The sequence below is a fragment of the Leptodactylus fuscus genome, chromosome 2, assembly GCF_031893055.1.
Source record: "Leptodactylus fuscus isolate aLepFus1 chromosome 2, aLepFus1.hap2, whole genome shotgun sequence".
Taxonomy (NCBI): domain Eukaryota; kingdom Metazoa; phylum Chordata; class Amphibia; order Anura; family Leptodactylidae; genus Leptodactylus; species Leptodactylus fuscus.
The window spans coordinates 113,847,988-113,867,388 of record NC_134266.1 but is presented as its reverse complement, the minus strand read 5'-3'; the positions used below and the strand labels follow the sequence as shown (position 1 = coordinate 113,867,388).

At 43.9% G+C, this 19,401-nt stretch overlaps 1 protein-coding gene across 1 annotated transcript in view; it reads left to right on the top strand.

Annotated features, from left to right (window-relative positions):
• SYTL1 (synaptotagmin like 1) overlaps positions 1-19,401 on the top strand; it is a 64,935-nt gene that overhangs the window by 33,451 nt on the left and 12,083 nt on the right. The window contains exons 5-9 of the mRNA XM_075264435.1: positions 9,370-9,415; positions 12,484-12,526; positions 12,857-12,945; positions 13,050-13,157; positions 17,617-17,783. Coding sequence (XP_075120536.1) covers positions 9,370-9,415; positions 12,484-12,526; positions 12,857-12,945; positions 13,050-13,157; positions 17,617-17,783 — 453 coding nt within the window. The remainder of the gene's footprint in view (positions 1-9,369; positions 9,416-12,483; positions 12,527-12,856; positions 12,946-13,049; positions 13,158-17,616; positions 17,784-19,401) is intronic.

Sequence of the window (19,401 nt, the reverse complement as noted above, 5' to 3'; positions counted from 1 at the left end):
TTCCGTACTCTGGCCAATCAGCACTGGCTAATGCATTGTATTGGCTTGATGAAGCAGTGCTGAATGTGTGTGCTTAGCACACACATTCAGCTCTACTTCATCGGGCTAATAGAATGCATTGGCCAGCGCTGATTGGCCGAATTCCGTACTCTGGCCAATCAGCACTGGCTAATGCATTGTATTGGCTTGATGAAGCAGTGCTGAATGTGTGTGCTTAGCACACACATTCAGCTCTACTTCATCGGGCTAATAGAATGCATTGGCCAATCAGCGCTGGCCAATGCATTCTATTAGCGTGAACTGAGTTTGCACAGGGGTTCTAGTGCACCCTCGGCTCTGCTACATCAGATTGCTACATCTGATGTAGCAGTGCCGAGTGTGCATCAGATGTGTAGTTGAGCAAAACTGACTCAGCACTGCTAAGTCTGCATTCGCATAGGAATGCATTGGCCAGCCTTCGGCCAATCAGCGCTGGCTCTGCCGGAGGAGGCGGAGTCTAAGGTCGGACCTGAATGGAGACTGGTGTGGAGCTATCTTAGACTCCGCCTCCTCCAGCAGAGCCAGCGCTGATTGGTCGAGTTCCGTACTCTGGCCAATCAGCACTGGCCAATGCATTTCTATGGGGAAAAGTTAGCTTGCGAAAATCGCAAACTGACAGGGATTTCCATGAAATAAAGTGACTTTTATGCCCCCAGACATGCTTCCCCTGCTGTCCCAGTGTCATTCCAGGGTGTTGGTATCATTTCCTGGGGTGTCATAGTGGACTTGGTGACCCTCCAGACACGAATTTGGGTTTCCCCCTTAACGAGTTTATGTTCCCCATAGACTATAATGGGGTTCGAAACCCATTCGAACACTCGAACAGTGAGCGGCTGTTCGAATCGAATTTCGAACCTCGAACATTTTAGTGTTCGCTCATCTCTAGTCACTACGACTATATTTTGTAAAAAGACAGTGACCAATAATCTGTTGAATTGGAATAACTGTCATCCTGAGCCACTTAGGAGGGGAATTCCGGTTGGCCAATTTTTGAGGATCAGAAGAAACTGTTCCTCATATGGCGAATTTGTTTGTCATTCCAAAGATCTAGCTAAATGGTTCAGTAACAGGGGTTTCCATGAGGTAACCATTAGAAGGGCATTTGTCAGGGCCAGAGATACTGAGAGGAGGACACTTTTGGTGCCTAAATGGAAACATGCTGAAAATAGCTTGTTAAGAATGGTAGAAACCTTTGACAGTGATCATAAAGAGGGTTTCTTTATATTTAAAAAAACATTGGAGGGTCCTTCAGGCAGATCTGGATTTAAGGGAGGCTGTGGGCCCCAAACCCCTGGTTTCTTATAGGAGGGGAAGAACTTAAAATATCGGTTGGTTCACAGTTTCTTACAACATGCATTGGCTAATGAGACATCGCTTGGCAAAGGGAAGATGGCGGGTACATTCAGATGTGGAAGGTGTACAGCTTATGATTTCATTGATTCATCAAAAACTTTTACTAGCACTTCTACTGGAATTAGTTACTGATGTTGTGATTTTGCAAACTTTGTCACGATGGGGGTGGTTTACCTCCTGAGTTGCCCATGCCCTTTAGGCTATGTTGGGAAGACAAGTAGGCAGCTCAGGAGAAGAGTTAGAGATTACGTTTGTGATATTTTGAATGAACGTGACACTCCGGTGGCTAGGTATTTCATGGTGTCATACAGGTGACATCTCAGGCCTCAAATTCCAGGTCATTGAGTTGGTGAGACCACCACTGCGAGGGGGGGACTGGGATAACTTTATTTTATGTAAAGAGGTCCAATGGATTTATTGGTTGGACACCTTACAGCCCCATGGTCAGCTTGATTTTGCATGTCATATCTAATTTTGTACTCCCTTCCATTTTTCCATTAACCTATGTTTCAGCATTATTTTACATCTAGCTTGCTGGCACCTGGACACCATTGGTGTCCTTATTAGAGCTACTCTCTCTGGCCTTGTCCCCCCTTTTGAACTTCTTCCCTGTTAATTGATTTGTGGCATCTGTCTCCTCTTGGGTTAGGTTGGTTCTTTAGGGTATGATTGTCTTTGCATAACTTTTATGGGTTTGAGATCCCTTAATGAGAATACGTGTTGCCATAGACTGGCCATGTTAATTATGTATTACAGTGATGTCACCTCCGTATATTATAATAGTCTGTGATATATGCACTGCTTCAGCATCCCGTCACGGCTAGCCACGCGGAGAGTTCACACGGCGGAAAAGGTTTCTGCTTTGTGAACATACCCTAAGAGTACTGGGCCTTAACGTATTGTCTAAACTAGCTTGACGTCAAGGATAAGAGGAACACTAGGAGATGACAGGGGTTCCAGCTCTTTCCCTGAAAAACTGCAGAATGAGTCTCACACTCTCAAATAGATGAAATAATATGAAAACTACCCTCTTTGACCGGTCTATCCTAGACAAAATTGACCTTTCATATTCCAAGCCATGAATTGGAGACTGTGGAGACAGGGATGAAACAGGGGTCCATAAATGAAGAAGACCCTTCCTCTAACGAAGCCACCAAGGATAGGAGCATGGAAAATCAGACCCTCCTGAGTGAATAGGAGGCAGTTAGTATAACTGACATCCTCTCTTTGCTGACCTTCTTTAGGATCCTGGGGACCAGGCAAAGTGGAGGGAAGGTAAACTTCAGGCCCTGATTCCATCAATGACAAAAAGCATCCAGCCCTACTGCAAGCTCAGGGAGTAAAATTTCTCCTGTTTGTTGGCTCCATCTGTGAACCCATATATATGTCTGAAAAGACCCACATTTCTGAGATCTGCTCTAACATTTACTTGGGTAGTTGTTCTACAGGCCAAGGATTTCTTGTTTCAAAGGACAGGAATGGAATTGGGCCCAACTGACTGTGGTAATTGTGGAAAATATGAGACCCAAAAATGACATGGCTTCCCTGAAAGTGCAACTGTTGCAAAGGAAATACAATACCTTGCATTTTAATCCTAAAACATTGTCCCTGGGAAGGAAGACTTCTGCCTGGAGGAATCTAACAGTATATCCTGGAAGGTGTTTAACTTGGAAGGCGTAAGGGATGACTTATCCCAGTTTATGTTCCACAACTTGGTAAATATCCTAGGAGTTTGGGATACCCCAAAAGGTAATTCTTTATCCACACTACCGGCCTCAAAAATCTATGAGAGGAAGCATGAATTGGGACATAATAGGTATCCTCCAAGTCTAGGGATACCATCCAACAATCTGGAAAAAGGGGTTTTACAGTGGAGGAAATAGTCACCATCACGAACGTTTTGTATTTCAGGAATATGTTCAGAGCCTATGATGTTTATGATCATTCTGAACTTCCTATTTGGCTTTCTGACCATAAAAAATGAGGGGACTAAAACCCTCTCCCTATTTCTCTCACTGGGACTGGGACCCACCACCATTTTTTGGATCAAGTAAATTACTTCTTCCTGAAAGGCTTTCCTTTTTGTCGGGTGTTTTGGAAACTTGGTAGGGAGGAACTGTACCCTGGAAGAGAGGTGAACCCTTCCCTTAAACCTTCCAGAACCCACTTGCTGAAAGTAATGTCTTTCCAGGCCTGAACAAAAGAGGACAACCTTTCCCCTCCCAGGAACCTGATGTCATTGTTGACCCCTCCTATCTTTCTGAGAAAAGATGAGGCCCTTGTTACTTTTGCTGAGGGGGCCTTTTTATTCTCCTGAGGTCTCTGTCTATTCCTAAAAAAGCACCTCTGATTTCTTCAAAAGGAGCTGGCATTAGAGGGAATGAGGAACCGGGAAGTGAGGCCTTGTCAGTTAATTCATCCAGCCAAGAACCAAAGAACCTATTGCCCGCTTCCAAGCTTTTAACCAAAGGACCCTCCTAGCAGAATTAGAAAAGACACCATCTGGGCAAGTAGTCCGACGGCATCAGCAGATGCATCTGCTAGAAAGTCAGTTGTTTTCATATAGAATGGGATGGAAGTTAGGAGCAGATCCTTAGGGGTATTATCTTTGATATGGGGCTTCAACTGGGCCAACTAGACCTTCATGGATATAGCACCACAGGTAGCTGCTGGGCCTAACGCTACCTACAGTCAACTCCCATGATCATCTAAAAAAGGTGTCACAAGGTATAATGTCCCACAGTGGCCCCTCCACATAGTATAATGTCCCATATTATCCCTTTCACAAGGTATAATGTCCCACAGTAGCCCCTTCACAAGGTCTAATGTCCCATGGTGGCCCCTTCATACAGTAAAATATCTCACAGTGGCCCCTACAGTTTTTGGGAGAAATATTACAACATTTTTTTGGGTTCACCACTTTCAAACTATTATTATACTCTGGGGTCTGTCTCTTCAGCCCCCAGAGTATAATGATCGCAGGCCAAGGGGAGGCCTCATGCGTCGCATATCACATAGCTGACAGAGAGCCCTGAGTATTATGATCTGAATCCCCGAGGAGATGAAAAACTTAAAAACCAGTGTTACTCACCTCTGCTGTGCTCTGGCGCGACTCCCTGCTGTCTTCTGTGCTTCTGACTGACATCACACGTGACATCTTTGACGTCATTAAAGGAGCCTGAAGAGGAGCCTAAAGGGGCCAAGGAGAGGTGAGTAACGCTGTTTTTTATGTTTGTCATCTCCTCTGGATTCAGATCATAATACTCTGGGGTCTCTGTCAACAATGTGATATGCGACGCATGGGGCCCCCTGAAGGGCAGAAGGGTAAGAGGAGGCTTATTTAAAAAAAAAAAAAAACAGCAGCGGCCTCCCAGGCCCCTTATGGTCATAAGCCTGGGAGACCACTGCCTCTAAGGGTGCATTCACACTGAGTAAACGCTAGCTTATTCTGAACGTAAAACACGTTCAGAATAAGCGGCGTCTAAAGCAGCTCCATTCATCTCTATGGGAGCCGGCATACGAGCGCTCCCCATAGAAATGAATGGGATGCTTCTTTCACTCCGAGCAGTCCCATTGAAGTGAATGGGGAGTGCCGGCGTGTACGCTCCGGCATGAGCAGAGCTTGCCGTATACGCCAGCACTCCCCATTCACTTCAATGGGACTGCTCGGAGTGAAACAAGCAGCCCATTCATTTCTATGGGGAGCGCTCGTATGCCGGCTCCCATAGAAATGAATGGAGCTGCTTTAGACGCCGCTTATTCTGAACGTGTTTTACGTTCAGAATAAGCTAGCGTTTACTCAGTGTGAATACACCCTAAGGCACGAAGAGGATGAAGAATCTTTTATCTGGGTTTTTCCACTCTATTAATGAAAGATTTAATCAAAACACATGAACCGTAAGGGTGAATTCACACTGAGTAAACGCTAGCTTATTCTGAACGTAAAACACGTTCAGAATAAGCGGCGTCTAAAGAAGCTCCATTCATTTCTATGGGAGCGGGGATACGAGCGCTCCCCATAGAAATGAATGGGCTGCTTCTTTCACTCCGTGCAGTCCCATTGAAGTGAATGGGGAGTGCCGGCGTATACGGCAAGCTCTGCTCATGCCGGAGCGTACACGCCGGCACTCCCCATTCACTTCAATGGGACTGCACGGAGTGAAAGAAGCAGCCCATTCATTTCTATGGGGAGCGCTCGTATCCCCGCTCCCATAGAAATGAATGGAGCTGCTTTAGACGCCGCTTATTCTGAACGTGTTTTACGTTCAGAATAAGCTAGCGTTTACTCAGTGTGAATGCACCCTTAATGTCCTACTCTTTCTAAGCATCAGTCCTTTGAATATAACATGCAAAACAGACCTAACCTCCTTAACATTTTCCATACCCATTGTGGGTCTGACTACTTTAACCAAAAAATCTGTATCTTCGGCTGGAAAAGCAGCTCTACCTGCTGCCCCATCAGAAGAAGAAGCAGACCTCAAATACAACTTCCCCTCATCCTAGTCCTCCGACAGATCTATCCCATCTACCGCAGTGGAGTGGGCTGTCTAAAGTATTGCAGTTAGTAGTGGGCTGTCTCGAATAGTACCAGGTTGTCAGGATCTTTAGGGGGAATTCACACGGAGTAAAGTGGAGTGCGATCTGGAACATATACGGCGTGTCAGAGTTTGCGCGCTCAAAAAGATCCCATTCATTTCAATGGGAGTTACAAGCGTATACGCCGTGTAATTTTGCGCCCGTAATTTTGAGGCGTATACGATCGTAACCCCTATTGAAATCAATGGGATCTTTTTGAGCGCGCAAACTCTGACACGCCGTATACGTGCCAGATCGCGCTCCACTCTACTCTGTGTGAATTCCCCCTTAAGCTACTCTAGGGAGAAACATACAACTTGCTTTACTGTCTGCTGATGCTTTCCATTGGTGTGGGAGATTCTTTCGCCATAATCTTATTTAGGCGGTGGTGGAATAAGGTTTTGAAGTATTATTATTATTATTATTGATTATTTATATCCACCATTAATTCCATGGTGCTTTACATTTGGTGGTTACATACAGTACACAAATTATACAGGTAGATATAATACTAACAATGACTGACAAGCACAGTGGGGTAGAGGGGCCTGCCCGCGAGGGCTTACTATCTATGAGGGAAGGGGGATAGAGACAGAAGGTGAGGGGGGAGACTGTTCAGATGGCGGCATGGTGATAGTGTTATTGGAGGTTGTAGGCCTTCCTGAATAGGTGAGTCTTCAGGGCCTTCTTGAAGCCTGTGATTGTGCAGGTTAGTCTTATGTGTCTTGGTAATGAGCTCCACAGTATTGGGGATGCACGGGAGAAATCTTGGAGATGGTTGTGTGAGGAGCGGATGAGAGCAGAGCGGAGTAGGAGGTCATTGGAGGATCTGAGGTTACGTGTGGGCAGGTAGCGGGAGATTAGGTCGGAGATATATGGAGGGGACAGGTTGTGGATGACTTTGTATGTTAACGTTAGTAGCTTGAACTCAATTTGCTAGGCTATGGGTAGCCAGTGGAGGGACTAGCAGAGGGGAGCAGCCAGTGAAGAACGGGGGGTGAGGTGAATTAAGTGAACAGCACAGTTTAAGATGGACTGGAGGGGGGTCAAGGGTGTTTGCTGGGAGTCCATGGAGGAGGGTGTTGCAGTAATCTAAGCGGGAGATTATGAGGGCATGGACCAGCATTTTAGCAGTTTCTGGGGTTAAGAAGGAGCGGATTTGATGGATGTTCTTGAGTTGGAGGTGGCAGGAAGTGTTGAGGGTGTTAACATGTGACTTGAAGGATAGGTTTGGGTCCAGTGTTATCCCAAGGCATCGGGCCCGTGGGACAGGGGTAAGTGTGGCTCTGTTAATAGATGGGTCAGGTGGAGGGACCATACGGGGTGGAGCGAAGATGATGAACTCCGTTTTCTCCATATTGAGTTTGAGAAAGTGGGAGGAGAGGAAGGAGGCTATAGCCGCTAAATATTCTGGAGCTCTGGCCAACAGAGAGGTAATGTCTAGTCCAGAGATGTATATTTGGGTGTCATTAGCATAGCAATGGTATTGAAAACCATGAGATTCTCTGAGTTGGCCCAGGCCAAGGGTGTAGATGGAGAACAAGAGGGGGTCCTAGGACGGAGCCTTGGGGGACACCTACAGAGAGGGGCGTGATGAGGAGGTGGTATGCGAGTGGGAGACACTAAATGTATGGTTGGTGAGGTACGAGGAGATCCAGGAAAGGGCCAGGTCTGAGATACCAAAGGATGAGAGAATTTCTAACATAAGGGAGTGGTCGACTGTGTCAAAGGCAGAGGAGAGGTCAAGGAAGACAGAGTAATCACGCTTGGCTTTGGCGGTTAGAAGGTCGTTAGTGACTTTGGTTAGGGCAGTTTCAGTGGAGTGACGGGGTCTGAAGCCTGACTGAAGTCTGTCAAAGAGCAGGTTGGACAAGAGATAGGAGGAGAGTTCTGAGTGGACATGTTGCCCAAGCAGTTTTGAGGCGTACGGGAGCATACGGAGCTGTAGGGTGAGACTGTCTCTGATGGTATCAATTTTAGTTTTGAAGTAAGAGGCGAAATTGTCAGCTGAGATAAGTGACGTCGGAGGGGGCACAGTATGGCGGAGAAGGGAGTTGAAGGTAGCAGGGGTGAACCTTCCCCTTTCGCCGCTCGAGGCGAACTACAGAAAGCCGCCCCCCCCCCCCGGAGGAGGGGGCGTGGCCGAGCGGAGGGGGCGTGGCCGAGCAGAGGGGGATGGGCTTAGCACCGTTTGCAGGCAGAGAGCAGGCACGGAGATGACCTGCTCTCTGCCTGAGCGTGAGGGGAGGCTGCTGGAGCAGCGCTGCTCTGGTGGCCTCCCCAAACCACCGTTCGGTGCTGTGCCAGTCCAGGAAAGCTTGTCCTGGACTGGCTTAGGGAAGCAAAAATTCCGCCCTCCCTGGGGCCCTGACATAGCGCCGCCTGAAGCGCTCGTTTCAGGTCGCCTCATGGGAGGTGCGGCGCTGGCAAGGTAGTGAATAGCTGTTTGGGATTGCAAGATATGAGTTTGGTGATGTAGACCTGCTTTGCAAGGGTGAATGTATTCTTAAATGCGAGAACTGCTGTCCTCCTGGGAGTGGCTTTTCTTCCAGAGGCGTTCTGCAACCCGCTAGGCACATCTCAGTTTTTTAGTCAGGTCGGTGTGCCAGGGTTGCCTATTGATCGGTCAGGCTCTAGTGTTTGTGAAGGGGGCCACAGAGTCAAGGGCTGAGATAATTGTGGTATTATAGAAGGCAGCAGTGGCATCTGCGTCCTGGATTGAGGATATGTCAGCGAGTGGTAGGAGAGGATCTGAGAGCGTGTGGATGTCAAGGCAATTAAGGTTCCTGTGGGGGGGTGTTGGTTTAGAGGTTGCGGTGTCTATTGGAGAGGAGAGGGCAGAGAATGTCAGCAGGTTGTGGTCAGTGAGAGTGGACGGAGAGTTAGAGAGGCTGCATATGGAGCAGAGGCGGGTGAATATGAGGTCTAGCACATGCCCTTTTGTGTGAGTGGCAGAGGAGGACCATTGAGAGAGACCAAAGGAGGCAGTGAGGGACAGGAGGCTGGAAGCGGGGTGGTGGTCTGTGTTAAAGGGGGTGTTGAAATCTCCCATGATGATGGTGGGGATGTCTGTCGATAGGAAGTGTGTGAGCCAGGTGGTGAAGTGGTCGATGAAGTCCCTTACTCATATCTTGCGTAAGGGACAAAGTGTGGTCCCGAAACGCGTAGCGAATCCTTTTTGTTTTACATTTTGGATCCATTCTGTACCACTTTTAAATGTTGATTCAGTAAAAGTTAAATTTTATTCAACTTCTTTGGCATGCTGGAGGTTTTTATATTTTTACTATGCAATATACCTCTCGTCATTATGGTAATATACTGCACCATCTCAAACGTTCTGTTAACATATTCTTACTAATCCATTAATTTCTTAACAATTACTTGTTATTCTCTAATTTTCAGGATTTCCAGCATCTCTCAACAACCAGAATCCTCTGATGATGGTCAGGTATGTGCAATACTGATGCATAGGAATAAGTCAGCAGCTGATTCAGAGACTGCCAATAAATTAGGCTCATTCAACGGAATGCTGGTGCCCTACACCGTGAGCCGGGGGGGGCAGGAAATAAACAGGAATCTGAGACAGGTTCTATTTACTTGTATGGAATGGACTGTATTACACACCACTGCCATAGGTCTGTCTCAGCAACAACAACAAAAACCACTCAATTTTGGTTGCTTTTTTCTTTTGCTTCTTTCTCCAAAAGAGGTCCACTGAGGCTCTGTACCCCAAAAACCCACAGACTGGCTCTGGAGCTGGCCCTGGTCAGTGGGTTTGAAATTGGTTACTTTAGATGGCCTGGCATCCAGAAATGTTGTATCTTTGTGCTATCCTCCCTTCTTCTCTCAGTTATATAAATTGTGTACCTCAGGATTTGTTCAAAGACATATTATGGATAGAACTGAGCTGCAACATCAGATATAAACCATAGACAAGTATGCAGCACTTTGTGAAAAAAAAATAGAATATACATGGCCTCTAAGTGGAAATTCTCCCTCTTTATCTAAACACTGAGCTCTGAATCTGCATATGCAATATGAATTCAACCTAGCCCACTATAGTGAACATCTACGAGTTGTAAAGAACAATAGAGATTATGGATGTTACCTGATGACTGTATATGGGGTGGGATTCAGCGGTTTAGTGCTGTTGCCACATCCATCTCTCACCTCTTCCCTTCTTTCCTCTTCTCTCCAATTTTGGCCAGTTCCTCTCCTTTCCCACCTTTCTTAAAAGCTAATCATTATATTTTTCCTCTTTGCCCAATGGACTTCTAGTTGTAGAGAATGAACATTTTTCCTAATGAATAGTAGGTTGTATATTGCTGCCTTTGTTTTCACAAACTATTGAAATAATTGTGGACTGTTTTTTGGTTCCTAGAATTAAAATAAAAAAAATGAATTTAAAATAAAAGAAATAAAAAAGAGAACCTATCACCTTTTCTGAAAGCCCAATGACAACATCACCCTGAGTATTTTGGAATTTTGTTTATCCAAATCCCTTTAGCCATCCAAAAGTTATAAGTCCCTTTAGTATTAATGCGAATTAGGATATACTAGCTACGTGTATACTGTGGTTCATTAAAGGGGTTTTCCAGGCAAAAAAATAAAATAAATATATTTTTTAAAAAAGGTCTGTTAGTGTTATTAATGGGTTAAAAGTGCACCCATATACGTTTAGCGGTGTTTTGAGTGATTTCTAGGTGTCTGTGGTATATTCTGCATTTTACATGTGTAGCTTCCTACTATGTAACTTCCTGTGTACCTGTCACTGCTCCCCCCTCCTCTCTCCATGTGTTACACCTCCCTCCCTGTCTTCCTAGCTAAACTACGCTAAGCTAGGCAATCCTGACCAATGATAGCCCCCCGGTCCCAGAGCTTCATACTTACCTAGCTTCCAATGTGGGAGCCGCCTCCTCCTCTCCTCTATACTGTGTGCAGCCTGGAGACGCTGTGCAGAGACTGGAATGAACTGTGAGGCATGCACAGTAGAGATGCCATCGCTACTGCGCATGTCTTGAACTCATCTCCAGACTGCGCAGGCGCTGGAAGAGAGGAGGAGAGGGGGACCCGTTTTGGACACAGGAAGACACGTAAGTATTGATGGGGATGGGGGGGATGGAGAGACTACTGGTGACATTCTGTTTTGGAAGCGGTGAAACATTACATCACTGGATTATCAAAAAGTGTCCCTGGGGCGGTCACATGACTGCCCCAGGGATATACCGTATTTTACGGACTATAAGGCTAACTGGACTATAAGCCGCATTGCCCATGAGCGCCTTATAGTCCGTCTCGGTTCATATATAAGGCGCACCGGACTATAAGCCGCAGTCCGGTGCGCATTATATGTTATTGAAAGCGCCGGCAGGCAGACTTTGCCAGCGGCCGCTTAACCCCCTGCGTGCCAGCCGCTTCTATTGGAAGCGCTCGGCAGGCAAGGAGGGGCTCTATCAGCAAAATAATGCTTATAGAGCCCAACCGTAAAAGTCATATTAAACTACCCCCCCCCCCGTTTTAAAATAAAAGCCTGAAACAGAATGTGAAACTTACCGAGCGGTGCAGGGTGGGCGGGCATTCAGGCCTCCTCTTCCTCCGATGTTCCGTCCTCCTCCTCCGCCGCTCGCGAACTGAGAATGGCCTGGGCGCATGCGTAGCCATAGTAGAAGCATTATGATATTGTGCATGCGCCCCGGCCATTATCAGCGAGCGACGGAGGAGAAGGACGGAACATCGGAGGAAGAGGAGGCCTGAATGCCCGCCCGCCCGCCCTGCACCGCTGGGTAAGTTTCACGTTCTGTTTCAGGCCGGCGTGACAGCAGGGCTGCTGGACACTTCCCATTCATTTCTATGGGAGCCGGCATGCGAGCGCTCCCCATAGAAATGAATGGACTGCTTTTTTCCATTCATTTCTATGGGGAGCGCTCGCATGCCGGCTCCCATAGAAATGAATAGGAAGTGTCCGGCAGCCCTGCTGTAACGCCGGCGTGTACGGCTGTGATTACACGCCGGCGTTCTGTAGTGTGAATGCACCCTTACGGTGCCTTTTATGTATGTATAGAAGCGGCACGCAGACTTTGCCGCCGCTTCCATCCATATATAAGCCGCACCGGACTATAAGCCGCACTTACGATTTCTGAGGAAATCGTAGGTTTTTATGTGCGCCTTATAGTCCGGAAAATACGGTAGGTAATTATAAAAAAAATTTAAATTGATGTAAATTAGAAGTTATGTGGGGCGAGGGAGTTTAGTTTATAGGTAGAATTTATGTTTATCCCAGACAACCCCTTAAATTTGTATAAACAATAACAAGGCTTATATATTTGGCATGTCTGAACGAATTTGGCTGATCAAAACACCAAAACGCTCAGGGTAGCAGTGTTTATCAGATGAGCTATGTCATTGGGCTTCTGAGATTTGGTAACGGGTCCTCTTTAAACCTCTGTAGTAGTTTGTTGTGTATATAGAAGATCTTTATAGGCGTAATTTCAGGATTTAATTTTGTTTTATTTGAAGGACGAAAACTCAACCTCCAGAGAAGATGAGAGTGATACACCAGGTAAGTGATAGCGTGACTTAAAAATGGAAACTATCATCTAATATATATATATATATATATATATATATATATATATATATATATATATAAAATCTATTGTTGTACTCCAATCCACCCATTCCCCTAATCATTTTGGTTCCCCGTCTTTGCACTTTTTCAAGTTCACTTATGTCTGTCTTGTATATCTTGTACAAACAATACAATAAGCTGTAATTTACCAGTAATACACAATGTCTGCTGATAAACAGCAGAAATAAATGTTACTAATTACCAATAACTCATGAGAACAAATCTGTATTAGTCTTACTATATTAATTCCTTTACTATAAGATGTTGTTCCGATGCGTCGCCGCATACCTAGTCTTGGAGACCTGGGAATGGAAGAGATAAGCTTATCATCTGAAGCTATAACTGGGGAGGTAATGTGCCTAAAAACATCAAAGTTATTCTTAAATACTAAGCATATTCTATATACAGTACTAATATATTTAAGTACTACTGCTTAACATAGTTGTCTTTTCAGGAAAACCATACTAAAAATGATATGACTGACAGTAAGAGACCAGTAGGTGAAAGTGGACATCGAAACCTTAACTACAGTCCATCTGTGCCAACTTTGGGCAATAAATCTGTAAGAAAATATCATTACAACTGTGTGATTGTTACTTTTAGAATTACAATTATTTAAACAATGAATCAAACAGGTTTCTGACTTATGTTTTTAAAAATGCAACTGATGAAAAAACATTACTCTCCTCTCTCAGCTCCACTTCCCAACTGTCCCCAATTCCAGCAGCGTCAGGTCTAGTCTTCTGTTCATTGTCCACATCAGAAGCGCTGTTAATTCTTAAAAAAAAGGTGATACGGGCCATTCAACCCTTTAAGGACACAGGGAATGCTCAAAGACTTTTTTCATTAATTATACGCTCAGAGATAACTATACGCTCAGCTCAACGTAATAGTATGCTGCAGAGGGGGAAGGGGTTAAAAGGAGTCTGTCACCTCTCCCAAACACATTCAATTGCCATCACTATGTTACAGAGCACTTTACAGTGATACATAGCATACCTTTGTTTTATATATCACATTTGTAAATTTGAAAAAAACAACTTTGGATCCTTATGCCTTTGAACAACTCCCACTGCATGGGGTGTTCGAGGCAGGAGGTGGTAGGGATCTCAGTGGCAAGAGCAGAGCTCCATGTAGCTGAAGGTCCCCCCCCTCCCCCCAAGTGCACCAACTATTTGCATTAGACTTCAAAGATTTTTTTTATTCGATTCTAGAAACATGGCACAGATACAAAGGTATGTAGTTTATCATTGTAATATGGTGGTGAATATGCACAGGGAAATGTTAGGCCTGGTTCAGATGGGAGTTTTATGGACCGGATTTTGACATGGTGGCCGCCTCAGAATCCGGTCCAAAAAATGGCTAGCCGCGACTGGATGCCAGTGTAGTGCATACAGTGCATCCATTTGCGACATTCCGCTCCAGATTAGGCCCAAAATGAATGGGCCTAGTCGGGAGTGTTGTGGGGCAGACGTCCGTGTCTGAATCAGCCACGGAATCCGCCTGAAGAAAGCGCATGTCGCCTCTTTTTTTTCCTGCTCGCGGAAAAAGGAAATGACCATCTCCCATTGATTTCAATGAGAGCCAGTTTTCACGCAGATTCCATGTCAAAATCCAGCTCAAAAAACCCCGTTTGAACCCGGCCTAAGGCTCCCTTTAAGTGTGCATGTGCCCAGCGCTCCCTTTGACTTGTGTGGGAGTTATGTACGAGGGTAGTCTGAAAAGTTTCCGACCTCCACATGTAAATGGCAACACTCGTCAACCAAAGTTGGGGAATGTGTTTGTGCATGCGTTGGAATGTACTCACAAAAATTTCAGCCATTTTGCACCAGCGGTTTTTCTTTGACAGTCATTGAAGTGAGTCGATGCGAGTGATTTTGTGAAAACGGATAAGATGGAATATTGAGCTGTCATCAGATATTTGTTTTTGAAAGGCAATACGCCTTTGCAAATTAAAGACGAGTTGGATTCTCTGTACGGGGACTCTGCATCATCATGTACCACTGTCAAATTTTGGGCAGCTGAATTTAAACATGGCTGTACCAGCTTGGTTGACGATGAACGTTCGGGACGGCCAAAAACTGCAACCACGAACGAAAACTTTGCTCAAGTTCTCAAATGGTGCTAGAGAATCATCAAATTAAGGTTAGAGAGAAAGCAGAGGCTATGAGCATATCGAAAGAACGCGTTTGCCAAATATTGGTTGAAATTTTAGGGATGAGAAAGCTGACAACACGCTGGGTGCTGCAATTGCTCACTCTGGACCAAAAACGTGTTCGGATGAACATTTGCAAAGCTCTGTCGGCGCAGTTTAGGCGCAATAAATCAGAGTTTTGGCGGCGATTAATTACTGTGGATGAAACTTGGATACACCATTACATCCCAGAAATAAAACACAGTCAAAACAGTGGACTGCGAAAGAGGAATCGGCTCTAAAAAAAGTTTGTTCGGCTGGGAAAGTGATGGCAACTGTTTTCTGGGATAGTCATGGAGTTATCTTCATAGATTTTCTTGAAAAAGGAAAAACTATTACAGGAGCATACTACGCGACATTACTTGACAAGCTGAAAGCGGAAACTGAGGAAAAAACGGCTGCATTTGCAGAAGAAGAAAATTCTGTTTCACCAGGACAATGTGCAAGCCCACACCTCAGGAGTTGCCTTGGCGAAAATCCATGAACTGCGGTTTGAACTGCTTGACCACCCTCCTTACTCACCAGATCTAGCCCCAAGCCTCTTTTTTTTGTTCCCTCGGCTAAAAGTTGTCCTCGGAGGACAGAAATTTTCATCAAAAGAAGAAGCCATCACTTTCTTGAACAACTATTTTGAAGAGAAAGATACCAACTTTTTTTGGTCGGGTTAAAGAGATGGGAGCATCGCTGGGAGAAATGTATGCAATTACAAGGAGATTAATGTTGAAAAATAAAAATAAATTTGAAGAAAAAATGTCTTATTTCTTTGTTAGGTCGGAAACATTTCCGACTACCCTCGTATACAGCTCATGATGCCTGTTAAATCTGAAATCTCTTTTTAATAGCTTATCTGCTGAGATAAGAATTACACAATGTAACAGGTCCAATGCCTGAGGTTGCTATTCTGCAATTTACTATTATAGTTTCTGACAGGTGCAGTGTTGTTATGGAGGTCTTGTGTGGATTCACATCACCATCTACATTCATGTTCTTCCAACTAGGTCTGTGATAGGGCCGAACTTTTCCCTAGGGCCCATCTGAGACCTTTAAACAAGGCAGTGAGGGGATATGTTTATACATGTTTTACCCCCAGGTTGTAACTGTTACAACAGGGTGAGACAAGCCTTCTGAACCATAAATATTCCTGTATATTATATCGAATCTATGATATGCTTCTAAAATATACAGTAGGTAGTAAATCACATATTTTTACGATTTGCTTGGCTGAACAGCCTATTGAGGACACACTGGGATAAATTCCTCATTTGTCTATGCCATTAGCTTGCTTAAAAAAAAAAATCATAATTTTTTTTTTTTTTTGCAGAGAACCATTTTTAAATAAAAATTTGCGACTATTTACCACACCTTTATCACTTCTCGGAAGTGACCAGGATTGTGGTGGAGATTAGTGGAGAAAGCAAGACCACTCACGTCCTAAGAGATTCCTTCTAAATTATTCCAGAAACTGGTGTAAATTGTAGATCAAATTTATGGCTGACATACAGTAGATAGAACTTTCTGGCACATGGAGGTCCTCAGATATGCTTAATCTTTTAGTGACCAGTTTCTTTTAGGCTGTGATAACCAAACAATTTTTTTGTGTTCTTCTGTTAATGTAACTGTATGAGGGCATTTTTGTGGGGTAATTGGTAATGGCATTCTTTTGGAAGTAGATACTTCATTGAAAAAAAAAGTTCAATGAATTGTTCAATCACCACTTTTCATGACCCATACTAATTTTTTTTAAATGAAATTATGCAAGGGCTTATTTTTTGTGTAAAGACTTGACATTTTTATCGATACCATTTTGTGTAGCACCTTTTTTTTTAATCACTTTTTAGAACGCTTTTTTGGTGGCCGAAAGACAAAAAAGACAATTCTGGTATAACTTTTTTTTTTTTTTAATGATGTTCAGCATGCAGGTATTATAACATTATACAGTAGTTGTATTGATCAGGTCCTTTCAGATATGGCAATACCCAATATGTAAAAAAAATGCATGCAAAAAAGGCATAATGAAGGTGAATTCAAAATACAAAGGAATTACCCGTGTCAAAAAGACAAAACCATTGAATAAAATGCTGAAATATTTATTTAAAGCAACACAAAGGTGTCACAAGGTTTACAAAAACATATAACATATAACATATAAAGGGGGAACCAATGCTACCTATAATAAAATACATGTGAAAAGTCCAATGTGTGTAATGATGAGCTCATACATGGGTGGAAGTATATATAGCTATGATATAAACAAGGCTGTCATTAGCCATAATACATGACACAAAGCTCAAACATCATGAAAGAGTCTAAATGACCGTTATGTGAATATATAATGAATATAACCAACCCCTAATGATTGACACAAATGCATAGAAGATACATGAAAAAGAGCACCTACCAGATGAAAACGCACCTCAACGAAGCCAACATGGCGAAACGTGTTTGTATCTGGTAGGTCCTCTTTTTCATGTACTTTCTATGCATTTGTGTCAATCATTAGGGGTTGGTTGTATTCATTATATAGTCACATAATATGGTTGGTCATTTAGACTCTTTCATGATGTTTGAGCTTTGTGTCATGTATTATGGCTAATGACAGCCTTGTTTATATCGTAGCTATATATACTTCCACCCATGTATGAACACATTGGACTTTTCACAGTTTTGAGGCAATTTTTACTTTGATTCTGTCATGTGTGAATATACCCAGAGAGATAATTTGACTATGTTAAACCTAAAAGATTCAGTTGCTTCTGAGGCTTGTATTGGTAAATTCTGTTACTATACTTTAGTTTTGGATGTTCATAGCCTTGTTTCTTTTTTCCAGCTTTCCGGCAGTATGATGAGCCTCTTCAGTGCTGGAGAATTTCGTTCTATAGAAGTTCAAGGCTGGATCCAATTTTCTATTCAATATGATTCACCCAAAAAGGAGCTGAGAGTCCTGGTTATACAATGCAGGGATTTAACACCAGCACACAGTCATACCTCTAATCCGTAAGTGGAAGGAACAGAAAGAAAGAGAGTGAAAGGATTTCTTTTCTTATTGTCTGTTATTATCTTGTTCTGTTCCTATGTTATTCCTTTATAAAAATGTATGAGTGCATCATTACCTTGTCAATGTGCGACAACATGTTGTCAATTTATTTACAATGGGTTAATATGCGTACTTTTTTCCCTGGGAGCAATGCCTGAAAGACATCTTATATGAGCTAGATATCTGCTAGTAACATTTTTCATTTTAGCATATGGTAGTTCATAACTTTAAAGATTGGCTTTGAGGGAAATTCTAAAAGTGGAGCATTAAATACAGTATATAAGCACACGCTTCAAATACTGGCCATGTCCTATAATAAAAGGTAGAGCATCCCCTTTAGCAGTTCCAGAGTGATTTCCTAAATATCGTCACTGTGCCTCTTTAGTGTTCTCATATTAGCTGTAATAATAAAGTACTATCCAGGGTGCCCTCATAAAAAAGCTTCCAGTGGGCATCCATGAACAGCCTCTGTCACAACCTCTGTCTATAGCGTGCAACGCTCTTTTCTGTTTTTTTAAAGGGCAAGTTGGTACCCCAGGTACTCTTCACCCTTTCAATCCAAGCCTATCCCCTATATATTTCTATCACACCTTCAGCATGGCACCTAAGTTTGGGTAAGTTCACACCAAGTTTTTTTTTTGTTTTTTTTACAAGGGACATTTTAAAGCAGAATTAGCTTCAAAACCTGTCTGCAAAAAACTGTGTGAACATACCCTAAGGGTAAGTTCAGACAGAGTTTTTTGGTCAGGATTTTGAGGTCATATCCACCTCTAAATCTTGACCAAAAAGGCAGCTCCCTAGGGGCAGCATGGCGGCTCAGTGGTTAGCACTGCAGCCTTGCAGAGCTGGAGTCCTGGGTTCGAATCCTGCCAGGAACAACATCTGCAAGGAGTCTGTATGTTCTCCCCGTGTTTGCGTGGGTTTCCTCCCATTCTACAAAGACATACTGATAGGGAAAAAAAAAGTACATTGTGATCCCTATATGGGGCTCAGAATCTACATAAAAAAACAAAAAGGCGGCTCCCATTGAAATCAAGCCAGCTCCCGTAAAAAGAAACGAGGTGCTCATTCTTCAGGCCGTTTCACCTCGCAATTCAGCCTGAAGACACGCCCTCCTCCGGACTAGTCCCATTCATTGGGCCTAATCCGGAACGGAGTGTCGCGGCTACCTGGCTTTTGTTCCAGAACCTGAGGCGGCCTCTGCCTCAGGTTCCAAACCAAAAAACTCTGTCTGAACTTAGCTTTAAGGTTTCTAGTTCACAAGTGACCTGCCCAAAGAGTTCTCTGTTTCTCCTGTACCATTACTTTTGTATTGACGTTGGCTCATACCTGACCACTATCTTGTCTGACACTTAGTGCTCTGTAGTAATGTGTTGAGGTCTCAGGCTAGCAGTCACCTATACCAAAACCATTCCACAGGTAAGTAACTAAATCCCTCTATAGGGGTTAGTGGATGAATACAAGCCAGATCACTTGACTTGGGGATGAGGCTATTGTCCCCTCTCAGGTCACTTACCAGACCGACCCCTTTAACCCCTAAAACCTCCTCCCACTCTAGGTACCCAATAAGGACTAAGA